Raw genomic sequence first — 16,039 nt, 5'->3', positions numbered from 1 at the left:
GCCCTCCGCGTCCGCGTTATCCGGCCAACTTCACACCAGCGGGGAACTTTGTGGATTCTCGGCAGGACGACTTTGGGCACCTCGGCCACCCGGGAAACGAACGTTACGGCCCCTACCTCACCCAGTGCTCGAGAAAGAGCTGGCTGGCGCGTGTGGGATGGGGGTGGGAAGGACATTGTCCTGAATCTCCAAAAAATGACCACGCAATTTGGAGAAAGGTCGTGCCCGATTCCCAGCCTCACCTAGTCTGGGTCGCGGCCAGGACCCGCCTCCCCGCCTCCCGCCTCCCCCCAACCTAGCGGAGGGAGAGATGCCAGCGCGGTGGAGTCATGCCGCTGGCTTGGGCACCATTGGCTCATGCCTGGAACACGCAGCGGCGAGTACGCACATCTGGCGGTGCGCCCGGGCTGCTCCCGGCCTGATATGGAGCGAGAGGGCGGGCGGGTGTGAGTGTCCACGGGGTGCCCGGCCGCCGGCTCCGCCCCACGCTTGCATCACCGCCCCCCACCCCGCCCTCGCGCGCCCCGCCTTCGCCCCTCCTCCACCCCTCCCTCCTGAGCTCTGCCTGGCCGGTTCTCCTGGAAGCTATTAATAGCATTACGTCAGCCTGGGGCTGGTAACCCGGAGTAAAGGGGCGCTCTGCCAAAGCCGGAGCTATAAAAACGGTGATGCAACGCACTCCGAGCCACAGTCGCACTCGGCGAGGCGCGCACTGCAAGGCACTCTCCCCGCTCCACCGCCTGACGGACGCACGGACCCACAGCCAGCCTGCGCCGGCCTGCCCTGTCCGCCCTCCGGATCCTGGCCGCCCCGCGCGGAGACTCGAGGTGAGCGCCGCCGGCCGAGAGAACGGGCGCGCCCAGGCGCCTCGCGTGCGTCCCCTTTGCTCGCCCCTAGTAACCTGTGTGTCCCCCGACCCCCGCGCCCACCCTGACCCCCGCGCCCAGCCTCCGGCGGCGGAACCGCTCTGGCTGAACTCCTGGCCACGCCTGCTCTGGAGCGCTCCGGAAAGTTTCTCGCAAAGTGAAAGAACGAAACTTTCTCTTTTGACTTGGGGCGCGCAAGATCGCGGGGGACCGAGGACTTCGGTCACCCTGCTCTGCCGCTGAGCTCGCGCGCTCGCAGCCGTGGCGGGGACCTGGCGCGAGGTGGGTGGCGGGGGTGTCCGAGGGTGTCCGAGGCTGTCCGGCTCGCCGTCCCGCTTCATCCCTCACTTGGTGTCCCAGACCCGCCACTGCGGACGAGAGGCGCGGTGGCCCGGGCTCCCGGCAGCGCTGACCCGGAGCCGCGAAGAATGAATGGGGAGGGGACCCGCGAGCTGGGGTCGCGGGCGCAGCCGCTGGGGGTCGCCCTGCGCGCTCGGAGCGCTCGGTAGCGAGCCGCGAGCGCAGGTTAGTCGGGACAAATTTAGAGGAGGCTATCGCTGGTGTCCTGGACGGGAGGTGGAGAGGACTCCCTGCTGGCGTCGGGCTCCTGGGGCCGGGACTTCTTGTTCCGGTCTGCCGCGCGCTTTTCTCTGCTACCTGTGGCGCTCACGCTCGCCTTTCTTTTGGCGGGTCTGCGGCTTTGGCTGCCTTGCGCCGGCGGAAACACTCCGGGCCGAGGCGGCGAGGGTGTGGAGACGCTCGCAGGGACATTTGAGAGAGAATGGTTTTGCAGTCTAGAACCAGGACTCAGAGCTTCTACAGTACTGATGTTCTTGAGCCTCAGTAGCCCCAGCTGGGGAATATGGGCAGCAGACGCCGCCGACCAGGGAAGGTCTTCTCTAGTTGAACATGTCCAGACATTAGATTGGCAAAACTGAAAAAAGAGGAGCCTTCGGGGGGACATAATGTGGGGGGTCTCTGCTGTCACCCACTAATCTCTGAGACAGTGGTGGGGTAAAGGGGGCTTTTCTGTGGGGTATCTCTGCCCTTTCCTGGCCGTCTTCCCACTGAGCTGGTTCTGCCTTTCTGGCTGCACTGCTTTTCCTCTGCTTTAGACACTGCTTTCCTCCTAACCAGTTTCTTTTCCTTAATTTCTGTAGTAGATCACATAGACGTTCTTCCAAATCCTTGATGGAGCTGGGGAAAAAATTGAGAGCTAGCGTATCCGGGTGTTCTCATAATGTGTCTATGTGTGGGTGACAGTCGCATTGTCGGTGTCCCCAGCTTAAAGCGAAGGAGACATTGCAGTGGCCGTCCTCCTTGGGTTGCCTTTCCCCTTTGCCACAGGGTGATGCCAGGACAAGCAGGCTGTGGCTTCAGCGTCCTCAGCCCGGTGGGGGTGGCACTGACCCTGTCTGGATGGTTGCGGGCACGTCAAAGGCCACTGCCAGGCCCGCTATGTGGCAGCTGCGCCCTTATTGTTACAAACTTTCCTTCTTTTCCTTTAGCCATTATCTAATTTCTTTCTCTCCGTAAGCCCTCCCTGTCTTGGCCTTGTCAAAGTCTCTTCTGGTGGGTACCATAAAAGCACCGAGGACTACTGTCCCCTCGCCGACCTGGCTAACGGCTCCATTCTCCAGTTGCCTCTGGCGGGCCTCTGGATCCCGGTTGTGATGGAGTGAGATGACACGGACTGGGCCATACTCTGGCCTTCTGACCTTGGGCAAGTCATTTCACTTTCTTGGGCCTCCCTTTACTTACTTGGAAAATGAAGATCTGACCTATGTGGCTCTCATATTGGGTGTCCTGTGATTCCTTCTTTGTAAAAATTGGAGGCATGGGATGGATTCCTTGGCTCCAGGTGCTATCCTGCCAGGGGAAGAGGAAGGGCCAAGGCAGGAAACCACAGAAACTTTTCAAGGGAAAAATTTTTAGGGGTGAGAACTGGTAATCTCTCATGTACGGAAGAGCAGTGGAGAAAGACTGGTGTCAGCAAAGAACAAGGTGGAATTTACCTTGTGTCTTAGGAAGCCAGGGAGGGGTTAATCAAAGTACACAGCAGCTGGGACTGACTGCCCTGAAGTTTTTAAGGATTCCAGTTAATTCCTGTTAGGGCCGAACTGAATGGACAGCACAGTGAGTGGGCACACAGAGTCACAGGAATGTTGTGTGAATCTCGCATGTTCTTGTCCTCTGAGAATTAGGGCAGGCAGCCTTGACCTCACTTTACAAAAGGGGGACCCAGGCTCAGGGAGTCTCAATGGCTTGTGGGTGATACTCAGCTAGTAACATTAAAGCCCACCTTTCCATCTTCAAACTGGCTAGGACAAGGATCTGGGGAGGAAGAGTGACTGAAGGGTCAGGATGGATGCCCCAGTACCACACGTTGATTAGTGAGCAGCTCTTAGTGGGAAGAGATGGAAATTAAAAGTGAAAATTCAAAACCATGGTAGTTAAGAAAATAAAAGCCTGGGAGCTGAATTTCCAGTTAAAGAAATACACGAGTGAGGTTTCACTTTCCTGAAAGTGATGAAATTGCCAATGATATGACATGATTTCTGATTGACAATAATGAGGAGGAAGCAGAGGGCAATGTCTTTCGTAATGGGTGTGAACAATTTTATGGTCAATGTAGGCAGTCATTGCAGGACACTGAGGATCATCGAAAGCCCCCAAAACATTGTTTCTCTTCAATGAAGAGGGTGTCAGAGAGTCTCAGCTTTCTAAAGTTGTCTGAAAATTTAACTTTGTTTTCTGGGTAGGGACACAGCGTGAGTCTAAGAGGCTGAGTAAGGGACACGCTAGGAAGTGCTCCAGGAAGCTCGCGCTGGGCTAGAGAAAGCCCAGCTCGCCACAGACAGCGGCCTTATCTTCAGAGAGGTGCTTAGCGTTTTTACAACCCAGTTCAGTCCCCAAGTAAGCTCATCTGATGCTTTGCATAAAAACATTCCACGCCACGGACATTCTCTAGTTTCTTTCCTTAGAACTGCTGACTTTACAAGGAGACAAAAGTTCCAAACAGCAGCCCACAGCCCTGAGGGCTCATTAATAAACTGAGCTGGGCAGCAAGATGAGCACACTTAACTACCGTGCTACTCCAGCTACCTGTAGAGGACAGAGTTATTCAGTCCTCCAGAGAAAGGCGCCAGCCCTAGGTGGCTCTGGGGTCCATCCCCGGGTTTCTAGTAAAGTTGGAAAGGGAGAAGAGCATGCTCAACTGGGGGAGTCTTAAACCTCTGGCATCAGAAGCCTAGAGGAATCCTCCCAGCATCCTAAGATTACAGGATGGAGAGGGAAAACTGCAGCTCTGACTTGGGACACTTTGGGGAGGAATTGCATCCATTTCCTGGCTTGTCTGTTCAGAAACTTTTAAGATCAAAGAGGGTGACCCGCCCGCCATTCTTCCACCTGGACCTCACAGGGTCCCTGTGGCAGAGCCAGCCTTGGGCTAGAGACCCCTGGGAGTCCTGGTGACTCCCAGAGTGTTTTTCAGGGCATAGTTATTTATTATTTCCTCAGCACACACATGTGAAAGATAGGACAATGTCACTAGCCTTCTTTTTACACAGGAGAAAAGCCCACTGGGATGTGCAATGAAGATTCGTCTCTGAGAGGTCCTCAAATCTTGATTTTCTGATCCCAGTCGGAGTCCCTCATGCATTTTTTTAAAGCCCATTTAAACATGTTCCCAGCCAGGTATGGTGGTGCACACTTGTAATCCCAGCTACAAGGGAGGTTGAGGTAGGATTGCAACTTCACAAAGCCAGTTTGGGCAATTTAGAGCCACTCTCAAAATTTAAAAGGCTAGGGGAAGTGGGGAGTTAGCTCAGCGGCACAGCGCCTGCCTAGCAAGCACGAGATCGTGAGTTCAATTCCCGGTACCAGAGAAAAACCAAAAACAAACAAAAAAGTAAATAAATAAAAGGCTGGGGATGTAGCTCAGAGCTTGTTAGATTCATTCCTAGTACCACACAGTAAATAGATAACTAAAAATGAACTCCCTCCCAAAATGTAGCCCACATGTGCTGCCCGATCCAGAAGGGCAGTTTATGAAGCAGAGTCCGTGCTCACTCCGTGAGTCTTTGCCTAGTCTCCCCCTCCTGTTTCAGTCCTAGGCCTCCCACCTACCACACCACAGAGATTGCTTTGTGTTTTGTTTGTTTTCTGTAATGTGAAATAATAACATGTTTGTTTTTGCACTGTATAAATGAAGAGCATGAGTTCGGGAGCCAGAGTTGTAAATCCTGGCCCCTCCCACATTAGCTCTACAACTCTGGGCAAATTGTTTCATTTGTCTGAACATTGCTCAGCACATGTGTAAATGAGGGCCACAAACGGACCCAGGGGTGCCCATGAGGATGGGGTGGCATAATGCACGCCAGGTTTCTGATTTGAAGGAGACTGCTTAAATGTTGGAGATTTGTTGGGGGGCATCCTGTGTGGCCGGACTTGGCTGATGGCCACAGATCCCTGGACTAAGAGGATGCTCCAGTGCATGGCTGGCCCAGTCCTCACATGCATGGCTTCTGGGACCCAGCTAACTGCAGAGCCACGGGGAATGGTCACAGCTGCGGGGAGGGACTTATGGGGGACCTTGGAACCTCTGTTTTCCTTGTTGTCATGGCTTTGGGTTCCCTGATCTAGAATGATACAGGTGGATGGGATCTTGGAGCCCATTTGATTCGACCACTCCTTCCCTGTTTCGTTTATCCAGCTGGGCAGCGTCCAGCAGGTCAGCCGGCATTGCGAGCCAGGTGCTGGCCAGGCTCTGGATAAATCCATGGCTGAGACTCTGAGCTGAAGTACTGGCCCAGGTCACCTGCTCCTTAGTGCCTGAGCTAGTCTGGGCCCCCTTAGCCCCAGCCCAAGTGTCTCCTACACCTCAGGGCTCAGCTGCACCCCTTCAAATGTCCAGGTGCTAGCACTTCGTTTCTTAGACCCTGAGGTCCTTTGCTTCACCGACTGTAGCACTGGGAAGGGGTCACTGCTCCTCACAGGACCTGAGTCCCAGCCATGCCAGCCCAGCCAAGGACTGGGGTGAAGAAACACCAGCTACAGTTACCTTCCTCATTCCTGTTACTTGGATCCAACTTCTGGGGGGAGAAGCTCCCGCATAGATATATTTGCCAAATTCAAGGATCCCCCACTGCCTGCTTTTACTTCCACTCACTGATAGATTCAACCTGATTTCAAGGACCTTCCAAGTTTCTTTTTGAAAAAAGACTGAAAATGGGAATACAGAATGGTCTTTTTTTTTAAAGTTTCTCTTTCAGGACTGAGAACACATTTGCGTTCATGTACACCAGCCAAAACTAATAACTCTTATAATAATAGTTTAGAATAGCCCGAAATGTCAACCCTTACACACTTCAGTTAGGCGTTTTATCCACATCACCACACTGTGTATTTTAAGAACCCATTTTATTTAAGATGAAGATGGCGTGAAATGAAAACCAAACAGAAGGCTGAAGGGCGGGCAGGGTTCTGCTGTTGAGGGTCCCTCGATCCCGCCCCCAGAGCCCTTAAAGCAGTTTGGCTTTCAATGTGTCTTTCAGCAAAATGATGCTTCAACACCCAGGACAGGTGTCTGCCTCGGAAGTCAGCGCCTCCGCCATCGTCCCCTGTCTGTCCCCTCCCGGCTCACTGGTGTTTGAGGATTTTGCTAACCTGACACCCTTTGTCAAGGAAGAGCTGAGGTTTGCCATCCAGAACAAGCACCTCTGCCATCGGATGTCCTCTGCGCTGGAGTCGGTCACCGTCAGCGACAGACCCCTCGAGATGTCCGTCATGAAGGCCGAGGTGGGTTCCGTGTCATGTGTTCACTCTTTCTGCCTGGGGGCATTGCACACTTGTCACATGCTGGGCTGCGAATAAAACAGATGAAAGCGCCCCCCATCCCTTCTATGGTCTTGGCCTGCAGAGAGTAACGGCCTTGCACCCGAGGAGAGAGATGCAAAGGAGAAAGCAGGGAGGGGCTGGGGGAAATGGTAGGAGCGGGGGTTTACCGTTTTACACTGGGGAGCCTTCGCTGAGGGTGGCCTCTGAGCAGGGACTCTGAAAAGAGGGAGAGAGCCATGTGACAAAGGACGGTCAGGACCCCGAGGCTGGGGTGTGGGTGCAAGTGGGTCTAGGCAGGTTGTGTTGGGTCAGGTGCGGGGTCAAGAGGGGCCGTGCAGGTGCTGAGAAGTAGATGCTTCTGGATCTCACTCGCAGGTCAAGCTGCTTTCCGAAGAGCCTGGATGTAGGGTGTGGGAGAAAGAGCGGACCCAAGGGTGACTGAGTGTTCTGGCGCACAGCGCTGCAGGGACGGAGTGTCTGCTTGGTGCCGAGACGGCTGTGCTGTTCTAACCCCATGGGGGTGTCCAGTAGGCAGCTGCATACAGGGCCTGGAGCGCAGCACAGGGTCAGGGCGAGAGATCCAGACTGGAAGCCATCCCCACAAGGATGAACTTTCTGTGCTGAGCTTCCTGGAGGAGCATGGAGTATAGTGATTTTTTTTTTTTTTTCATTATGGCCAGGACCTTGGGGACCAGGCAGCCAGTCCTACCCTTCCCTGCAGCAAGGCTCGCAGCCTTGGTACCCAGCGTCACATCTGTCTCAGGCACTTGTTCTGCACTTGGCAGCCTTTCGTAAGACACCGGCCACGACAGACATAGTGGGAAGTTTGAGGAGTGGCTGCTCGTGATGCCACAGTGACTCCAGGATGTCACAGCCAAGATCTTGAGTGTCACTGGCCTTTCTGTCGTGGTCGGAAGACAGGGATATTTCAAGCTTACTTAACGGGCATTACTGCAGCCTTTGGGCGAGAGATAGTAGAACTGACCCAAAGGTAGTGAATTTATTTATTTTTTTCCCCAAAGGTAGTGAATTTAAAAGAAAGTTGGGGGTAAGAGTGTGGTCAGCAGTAGAATGCTTGCCTAGCATGTGCCTGGCACCACGCAAAAAGGAAGTGGGTTGATAATCTCTATGATTCTTTACTCCTCCCGTGACTGATCTGAGGGTGAAGTGAGATGACATTTGTTAATGATCCAGCAGGGGGCCTGGTATTCAATAAATGGGAGCTGGAACTCTATGATGCTATGGCCATTGGCATCATTAAGGGCGTTACCTGTGCCCCAAATTAATCTCAGAGGAGGTCACAGATAGGCCCACACAATGTTTACCAGTTCCCAGTCCAGCACTGGACAGTGCAGGGTGGACCATGGGACACTCTTGGAAATTTCTTTCCTGATTAAATCCTTTGAGATAACAAGATACCCTGGAAAGAAGGGAGGGACAGGAGAGGAAAGGAAAAGAAAGAGCATTTAGAAGCGTTCTCCAGAGGAACAAGCAGGCAGAAACACCCTGGAAAGCCACAAAACTTGCCTGTTCTGATTCTGTGTTTGCCAAGTGACTTTCTGACTTAAGTCAGTGTCACAGAGTTATCTACTGGGAAGAAAGTGGACCAGCAGACCTAGTTGAATATCTGATCCCCTTGGTAGCCTGATTCTCATCTTCAAAAGAGACCCTGAGCCTCAGAGAGCCAAAGGCATTGTGTGCGTCTGGGCAGCTGGAGCCCGCTTCCCAGATTCCAGTCCCCTTGGGAAGGTGACTTGGTGGAACAAAAGCAGCTGAGGCTGGAGACAGTGCGGGGTGGGAACAAACACCTGGCTTTCCACCCCGGGTTTGTAGCCGCCTATTCTGATGACAGTGCACCGGTGATTCTTGGGGCTTCCCTGGGCACGGTTCAACTCTGCGCACCCTCTTTTGTCGGTACTGTGAGGGAACTGAACAACATGGTCTGTAGAAAGCCTTTTCCATCCGAACAGTGTGTGACTCTGAGATCTTCTCTGTCTTCGGAGCGGAATCCTTCCCCACCCATCCAGAATATCTGTAGAGTTGCAAAGGAAATGCAAGAGTGTTGAGTTCTTCAGAAAGATAGCGATGGTGTGGTTAATAGTAGTAGCTAAAGTTTATGCGGTATACAGTATGAGCTAAATCCCATTAAAGCATTTCACATATATTAACTTGTTTGATCCTCATAGCAACCATGGAGATAGGTGGTGTTATTCATCCCCTTTTTACAAAGGAGGAAACGGAGGCTCAGAAGAGTGAGGTGCCCATAGTTTTACAGTGAGTAAGTGTTGATACTGGAGAAGTTTAGCCTAAAGCCTAAACATGTCCCTATATTATTTTGAGATCTAAGATGGGAAAGGTAGAAATTCTCCTTCCCCCATTTCTCCCTCGGGCTTTGCCTCTCTGATTACAAGGTCTCCACCTCAGTCCAGGCAGAGCCAGTGTCATCTAATACAGAGAAATAGTTAAAGAATGACATGAGGTGATTATGGAATCCCAGCAGCTTCTGGAATCCCACACATTTCCCTCTTGTCAAGAGCAGGGACAAGTGATGCGACAGGGTCTGACACTGGCAGCCTAAACTGTCAGGTGATCAGCTCACCAAGAGCGCTTCACTCCAGCTCGACTTTGGTCTCTAAGCCAAGTCCAGTGGTCAGATGCCATTTCCTCCTCAGTCTAGACAAAACCAGGGATCGCCACAGGAGCTGGACAGGATTTTGTTCTCCCAGGAGCCTCCGGCTGCCTCGGGGTGAGGCACAGGCCTGGAGATCGGTATTGATTTATTGGCTCAGTCAGGGGATGCTTGTAGTTCCCCACCCACATGCAGCACCCAGCCATGGCTGATTAAGCCTCTTTGATTGGAATAGATCAAGTCCCTCTTCAACAGGAGCTCCATGGGCATCTCCTAAATTCAGGAAGTTGGCGCCACTATGCCTCACGTGAACACAGAGATGAATGGAGTCGCCCTTGGACCTTGGATCAAAGAAGAGGCAGGCGGAGAGGGTGGCCACATGATGTCTTGAGATCACTCCACATTTAGGGGAAGGGACATATTTAGCAGAGTCTGTTTCCTGTTCTAAATGATTATAGTTGGTCCTAATAATTATCAATATCCAAAGTCCAAATCCATTTCTAGACTTGGGTCAGATTTTACTTTACTGATATTGCCAGTATAATCTTGTTTTCACGGTTGGTTTTCATTACTTATTCTCAAGTGCATGCCTGTGTTGAGGTGTTTTGGGTAAAAGTCTAGGGGTTTGGTTTCCTGGGCCTCTTAGCATTAAGGCCGCCCCACTTTGCCAGATTTTGCTGGCAGTAAAGGACAGTGTATTTTGAAGCGGGTGTCATTTCACGGTAGCATTAAATGTGAGCCTTTTGGATTTTATAGGTAGCCCCTGAAGAAGATGAAAGGAAAAAGAGGAGACGGGAAAGAAATAAGATTGCAGCCGCCAAGTGCCGAAACAAGAAAAAGGAGAAGACAGAGTGCCTGCAGAAGGTGAGTGCTCCCCAGCGCCCCCTCATTCCTGTCCCCCACCAGCCCCGTGTCGCTATCAGAAGGGGAGCTACCAAGCCCCTACCGGTTGTATTTTCCTGCAAAGGGCCTTGTAATTGGTAGCAGAAATGCCAGTTGCAGAATGAGGAGGGAGCCACGCTGTTAGCACAGTGGATGGGACTTCTGGGTGTAGGAAAAGCAGGTGTGTGAAAGAAAATCATTTGACAGCCAGACTCCCAGCAGCCTTGGCTGGTCTGCACACATCCGGCAGCCTCCAGGCCAGTGCGGTTGAAGGGGTTTCACCTGCCCGTTTTCCCAGAAGGAAACTGCCAGCTCTCATTTGGCTCAGTATGGAAAACCTTTCATTAATCTCCTCAAACAAATTATTTCCTGGATGTGAAAGCAGTGATTTTCTTTGGGCTCCTGTCTTCTGCCTCACACAGCGGGTGAGCCCTGGATCCTTGGGGAACTCCAGGGGGGCAGCCGTGTGGGCCTTGGAGCCCAGTGTCTTGCTAAGGGCCACGTTGCTTGCCCAGCGTGGACAGGCCAGAGTGCAGTGCCAACCCAGGTGCCACAGGGCTCTGCGACCCCTGCTGACTGCTTCAGTGGGTCCCTAGAAATGAGGCAATTTGTGCAGTGCTGAGTCCTTTTTTTCTGGGAAGGTAGGGTCGGTGAGATCAGTGATTCCCCAAAGACTATGAGTCTGGATTTATCCCCAGCCTTTTGGGTCTTGGTGTCCTGCATGTAGGCTGTTGGACCCAAGCAGAGCTCTCTGAACTGTTGATCCTACTCCTGTTTTGGCCCTGGTCCCATCAGAGCCTCCTCGGTGGCATCTCCAGAGCTTCTCTGAAGAGCCCCCCGCCCCCCCCGGGTTCAAAGGCTTCTCCATGTCTGCACACGTCGCTCCCGAGTGCTGCATTCTCCTCTTTATGGGGACATCATTCCTTCTGCAGGTGTCCCCCAGCTTGGGGGGCTCCAAGGTGGCTACCCCCTCATGCCTTTGCCGCTTGTCCCTCAGGAGTCGGAGAAGCTGGAGAGTGTGAATGCCGAGCTGAAGGCGCAGATTGAGGAGCTGAAGAATGAGAAGCAGCATTTGATATATATGCTCAACCTGCACCGGCCCACGTGTATTGTCCGAGCTCAGAATGGGCGGACTCCGGAAGATGAGAGAAACTTGTTTATCCAACAGATAAAAGAAGGAACACTGCAGAGCTAAGCAGCCGTGATGCGAGGGCAACCGGGGAGTCCTCATCGAGTCCTCTTTTTCCACCCAGAACCCTGAAACCATCGGAAAGCTGACTTCCTGTGCACCTCTAGAATCCCAGCAGCCAAGAACCATCGCGGCGGGAGGGCCCATGGCAGCTCCGCTGGGCCTCCCCTCTTTGGACCAGGGCAAGAGCATCCTTTGCCTCAACTCCAGGATTTAGGTCTTAATATCCTGGCCATTCTTTGATGTCCAGATGGCCCCTGGTTAGGGTCCTGCACATCCGTTAGGATTCACGCAGACATATCTGTACCTCGGGTGGGCGGGGTGGGGCCATCTCCTCCGCAGCAGCTGCCTCGCTCGTGGGGCACATGGAGCGAGAGCGACACACATCGAAGTTGTGCGATGGCCAGGGCTGTGCTTTCTAGCAGATACGCTGTTGTGTTCTAGAATTACTGTGTGCGAGGCATTCGTTCCAAAACTAGGCGTTGTGCTCTTCTGATGTCTGTTTCACACAACCCTGGCGCAACCTTTCTGTGATAATCCTCAGACTGGCGTCTGAGAGTCTGGGGTCTGTCGCCTTGGGCAGTGTCTCACGAGAGTGTTCAGGTGGCCGGAAGAGCTTGGCGGCCCCAGAGAACAGAACCGTCCTGCGGGCCAGGAGTGTGAGGGCTCCTTTCCCCAGCACCCAGGCCGTAAGCAGCAATCAGGAGCATGGCCGAAGGTCCTGTGGCAAACTCAGTTTCAGTGTCATAGGAAGAAAACAGAAAGAAAGTCCAACTTGAAGAGCTGAGGACTCTCCACTCGGGCCAGGAGTTATTTCTAGGCCAGAAGAGCCAAAGACTATTCCGTTCTCCTTTCCTGGTGGTCAGAAGCCAGTCATTGGAGACATGCGTTGGAAGCCAGTGATGGCGAGGCTTTAGCATTGCTGGACGTTCATGCGTCGTTCTTGTCATGGAGCTGTGTTAAGAAATCCGGCCCAGAGCATCTGCAGCTGTGAGCAGTCACTCACTCGCACTGGCCACAGGACTCTGGCTACTGTCTGTTAAAATTCTGATGTTTCTGTGAAATCCTCAGAGTGTTTAATGCTACTCAATAGTATCATTACAATTTTCTGTAAGAGAAAATATTATTTATCCTAGTATTCCTGTCAGTGTAATAAATATTGGAACCAAGACATGGTAAATGCAAAGATTGCACTGGCTTCTGTTTTTCTAAATCGGTGGGTGGGGGAAACCTAGTCACTCCCCACCTGTCCCCTTTCCACACTGAGGGTGATCAGCTTTGAATATCTTGGGGGGTCAGCCTTTGTTTCTTGGGGCACCACCAGGTGAGATCATTAACCTTCAGTTCTTTTCCTCAGCCAGTGACACCTAAGGCTCAATTTCTGACTAACAAACCCTGAAACACAGCACCAAGTACATCCTTTAGGTTAGCTGTTTGGTGCTAAGATGCAAAATCTGAATTGCTGAATATTGCAATTATCAGTTTCCCTGAAGGTACAAATCCCTGAAGCACCTGTTGTGCAATTCAGACCCAGATGCCTCCCTTTCTGGCACAGTGCTGCTCTGAAGGAGTCATCTGCTTGGATTACAGGTGCTGTGACATCCACATGTGTGTCTCGTTGTTGCAGATGGATCTTGGATATCACAAAAGAATGGGAAGGGAGGGGGTCAGGAGGAAGAGAAAAGCAACTGAGGCAAGGTGGATGTGGTAGTTCCAAAAAGGCATTCTGTTTAGTTTTCTGGACTTCCCAGGCCAAGTGAACCCTTAGGTCTGGAACAGAAGCAGAATCCCATGCTCTCTACCTGGGCCCACGTATACCACTCCCAGGCCAGAGAGGAAAGCTGACCACTCTGCTCCTTTCACTATCTGTTCTGCAGACACTGACTTCCTTAAACACAACATTCATCTGCCTCAGCGGTGTGCCTGCTTCTTCGAACTCATGAATAGTTCCTTTAAATGATCAGGTATGAGGCAGGCTTACTAATTTTGCTGCTTTAGTTGTACATCAGGGGTTGTTCATCATTTATAAAGAGTCACCGGATGTTAGCACCATTCACCATCTTTCATTATGTAATTTGTGTTCCTTATCTTGGTGGAGGCGAAAGTCCCCTTCTGGCAGTTAAACTTTGATTATGTCAACTTGATTGGCTTGGGAGCCACCCAGGGGGTTAGTAAAGCTCACTTCCTGGTGTGTCTGGGTGGGTCATGAAGGTGTGAAATGAGGGACTCTATCTGACCCCTGGCCCCTGCCTCCCTGGCACTGTTCCCCTACTCTGCTGCCCCACTGCCGTGCACTGAACATCTTTGTTCTGCCACTCCCTTCCGCCATGACATTTCTCCCTTAAAGCCAGTCAGCCATGGACTAAATCCCTGGAAACCAGGAACCAAAGTACACTTCTCCTTTAAATTGTGGGTGTTAGGTATTGTGTCTCCATGACAGGAAGGCTGATGCACCCTGCGTTAACTCTCTGGTCATGGGTAGAGTGGCACTGCCAGCCGCTATGAGACTCAGGACCATTGTAAACTGCCATGGACAGCAGAGGATTAGAGGGGAATGGAGAGCTGGTAATGGCGAGAACTGACCTGACAATTGCACTGCGTGGTTAATGTGACCATAAATTCTTTTAACAAATGCATTCAAATTAGTTGTTATATGTATCCCAGTTTATGTTTTGATACTTTAATAAAGAAAAGATGAATGTGCCTTTACCGTCAAGACACTTGGTTCATCTTATTTCACACCTGAAGGAGAAGGGCAGTTGAGGAGGGTGGGGGGGAGTCCACGAGTGTAAATGCAGATGCAGGTGCCACCAGAATAACTAAACACCTGGGTAACAATGACGGCCTTCAGCTGCCTCCTGTGATGACATCACACTGGCAGGGCCTAGAAAGCCACCCACCCCTTCTCTGAACCGTGCCCTGAGATTTGTCCTGTCACCTGTTTCAGAATAGAGTTTGAAAGGCTCAGGATGGAGGCTCTGGAATCAAGTCGTTCCTGTCAAGAAGTAAAATGGTAACCATTTCCCGACTGGATCCATACCTCTTCCCATGATCTTTGAATAAACCCTCAACACCTAAACCCACATCAAACTCCTCTTTTCCCCACCCCACACTCCTGAAAAGAGGCCTGGGCAGTGCACTGAGCATCCTTCTCCGTCTCATGGTGCCACTGATTCTGGAAGCTCTTCCAGGTCTCTTATGAAAAGCTGCACTCAGGAAAAATTCCCGCAAAGCACTGCTGAGAACTAATAGTAGCTCATGTTTATCAAATAGGCAATATGCTAGCACTTTATACACATCATCCTGTATGTTCATTAGCTGTCACTATAGCAAAATACCCGAGGAAATCAGCATACAGGAGGAAAGGTTTATTCTGGCTCTGGGTTTTGGAGGTTCCAGTCAGTGGTTGATTGAACTCACGGCTTTGACTGTGGGGAGGTGGCACATTGTGGTAGTGCTGTGCAGCGGAGCAAAAACACTCACGTCATAGCCAGGAAGCAGGAGAAGAGAAGAGGAAGGGGTCAGAGTCCCACAGTCTCCCTCCAGGGCACCCCCCAGTAACCTAAGCGCCTCCTGCAGGGTGCCACCTCCCAAGCCAGCCCCCGCCTCCTAACAGCCCCATGCTGGGGACTAAGCCATGACACAGGGGCTTTCAGGAGACCTCCAGATCCAAAGGGTGGCGTCCCATTAGGTGCTCACCACAGCTGTTGTCCCCATCCTACAGAAGAGCAGCAGCCTGCTTGGGGTCACATAGTTGAACTTTCTAAGACAGAAACCTGGTTTTTTTTAACCATAACGGTTCCAAGCAGCCCCTGAGCAGTCACCCCATTTCCTCCCCTTCCAACCCTTGGCTGTCCTGGGCATATCATAGACATGGAACTGTACAATCTGTGACCTTCTGTGTTTGGCTTCTTTCTCTTAGCATGCTCTTAAGGTGCATCCACATGGAAGCACACACCAGCGCTCTTCCCCTGTTTACAGATGAATAATGCATTGAACGAATACTCTACAGCTTGTCTATCTGTCCATCCATGGACACAGAGAGAGCCTTTGTCCTGAAGCAGCAAATGAGGTGGGACTTCCGGTAAACAATCACCAGGGAGAGAAGAGTAGGGATCGGGTCTTTCTTGGAGCTTCCAGGAACAGTTTGGAAGTCATTATTCTGTGGTTCACTGTGTAGAATGGCAACTAGGCAGCAGGCAGAATGGCGCGTGCTCCTGCCGATGTAAATGGTTCCAAACCACTGCTTCATGGCAGGAAAGTTCGTACCTGAGGGCGTTAGACAGGCTCCTGGAATTTAAACTTATGTGTCTAGTCCTGCCCCCTCACTCCAGCATTTTACTGAGTAGCAGATGAGAAAACAGAAAGAAAAAATTGGGGCTTTCAGAGAATAGCTGGGCTCCTACGTGCTGGGCATAAATGGAGGAGCGGAACTGAGGGGGCCCGCTGAGTAATTTAGTCCTGAACTCAAAGTCTGAAGTTGCCCTGCGTTCTCCACCACACACACACACACACACACACACACACACACACACACACACACAGAGTTTGTTATGCAACTTCTTATAATGCACCAAACTTGTCTCTGTGGCAGTTAAATCAGTCCTCTTTGAAAACATTTAACCGGCCCAAGCT

General features: G+C 51.9%; 1 protein-coding gene across 1 annotated transcript; it reads left to right on the top strand.

Moving 5' to 3' along the window:
* Positions 1-618: 618 nt before the first annotated feature.
* On the top strand, positions 619-14,120 carry Atf3 (activating transcription factor 3). Its single transcript, XM_005374741.2, has 4 exons — positions 619-827; positions 6,422-6,665; positions 10,090-10,197; positions 11,213-14,120. The coding sequence occupies exons 2-4, from the start codon at positions 6,426-6,428 to the stop codon at positions 11,408-11,410; spliced, it is 546 nt and encodes a 181-aa protein (XP_005374798.1). The 5' UTR covers positions 619-827; positions 6,422-6,425; the 3' UTR covers positions 11,411-14,120.
* The last annotated feature ends 1,919 nt before the right edge of the window (positions 14,121-16,039 follow it).

Source organism: Chinchilla lanigera, unplaced genomic scaffold (genome assembly GCF_000276665.1).
Source record: "Chinchilla lanigera isolate Chin_1 unplaced genomic scaffold, ChiLan1.0 scaffold00005, whole genome shotgun sequence".
NCBI lineage: Eukaryota > Metazoa > Chordata > Mammalia > Rodentia > Chinchillidae > Chinchilla > Chinchilla lanigera.
This window is presented reverse-complemented; position numbering and strand designations above follow the sequence as displayed.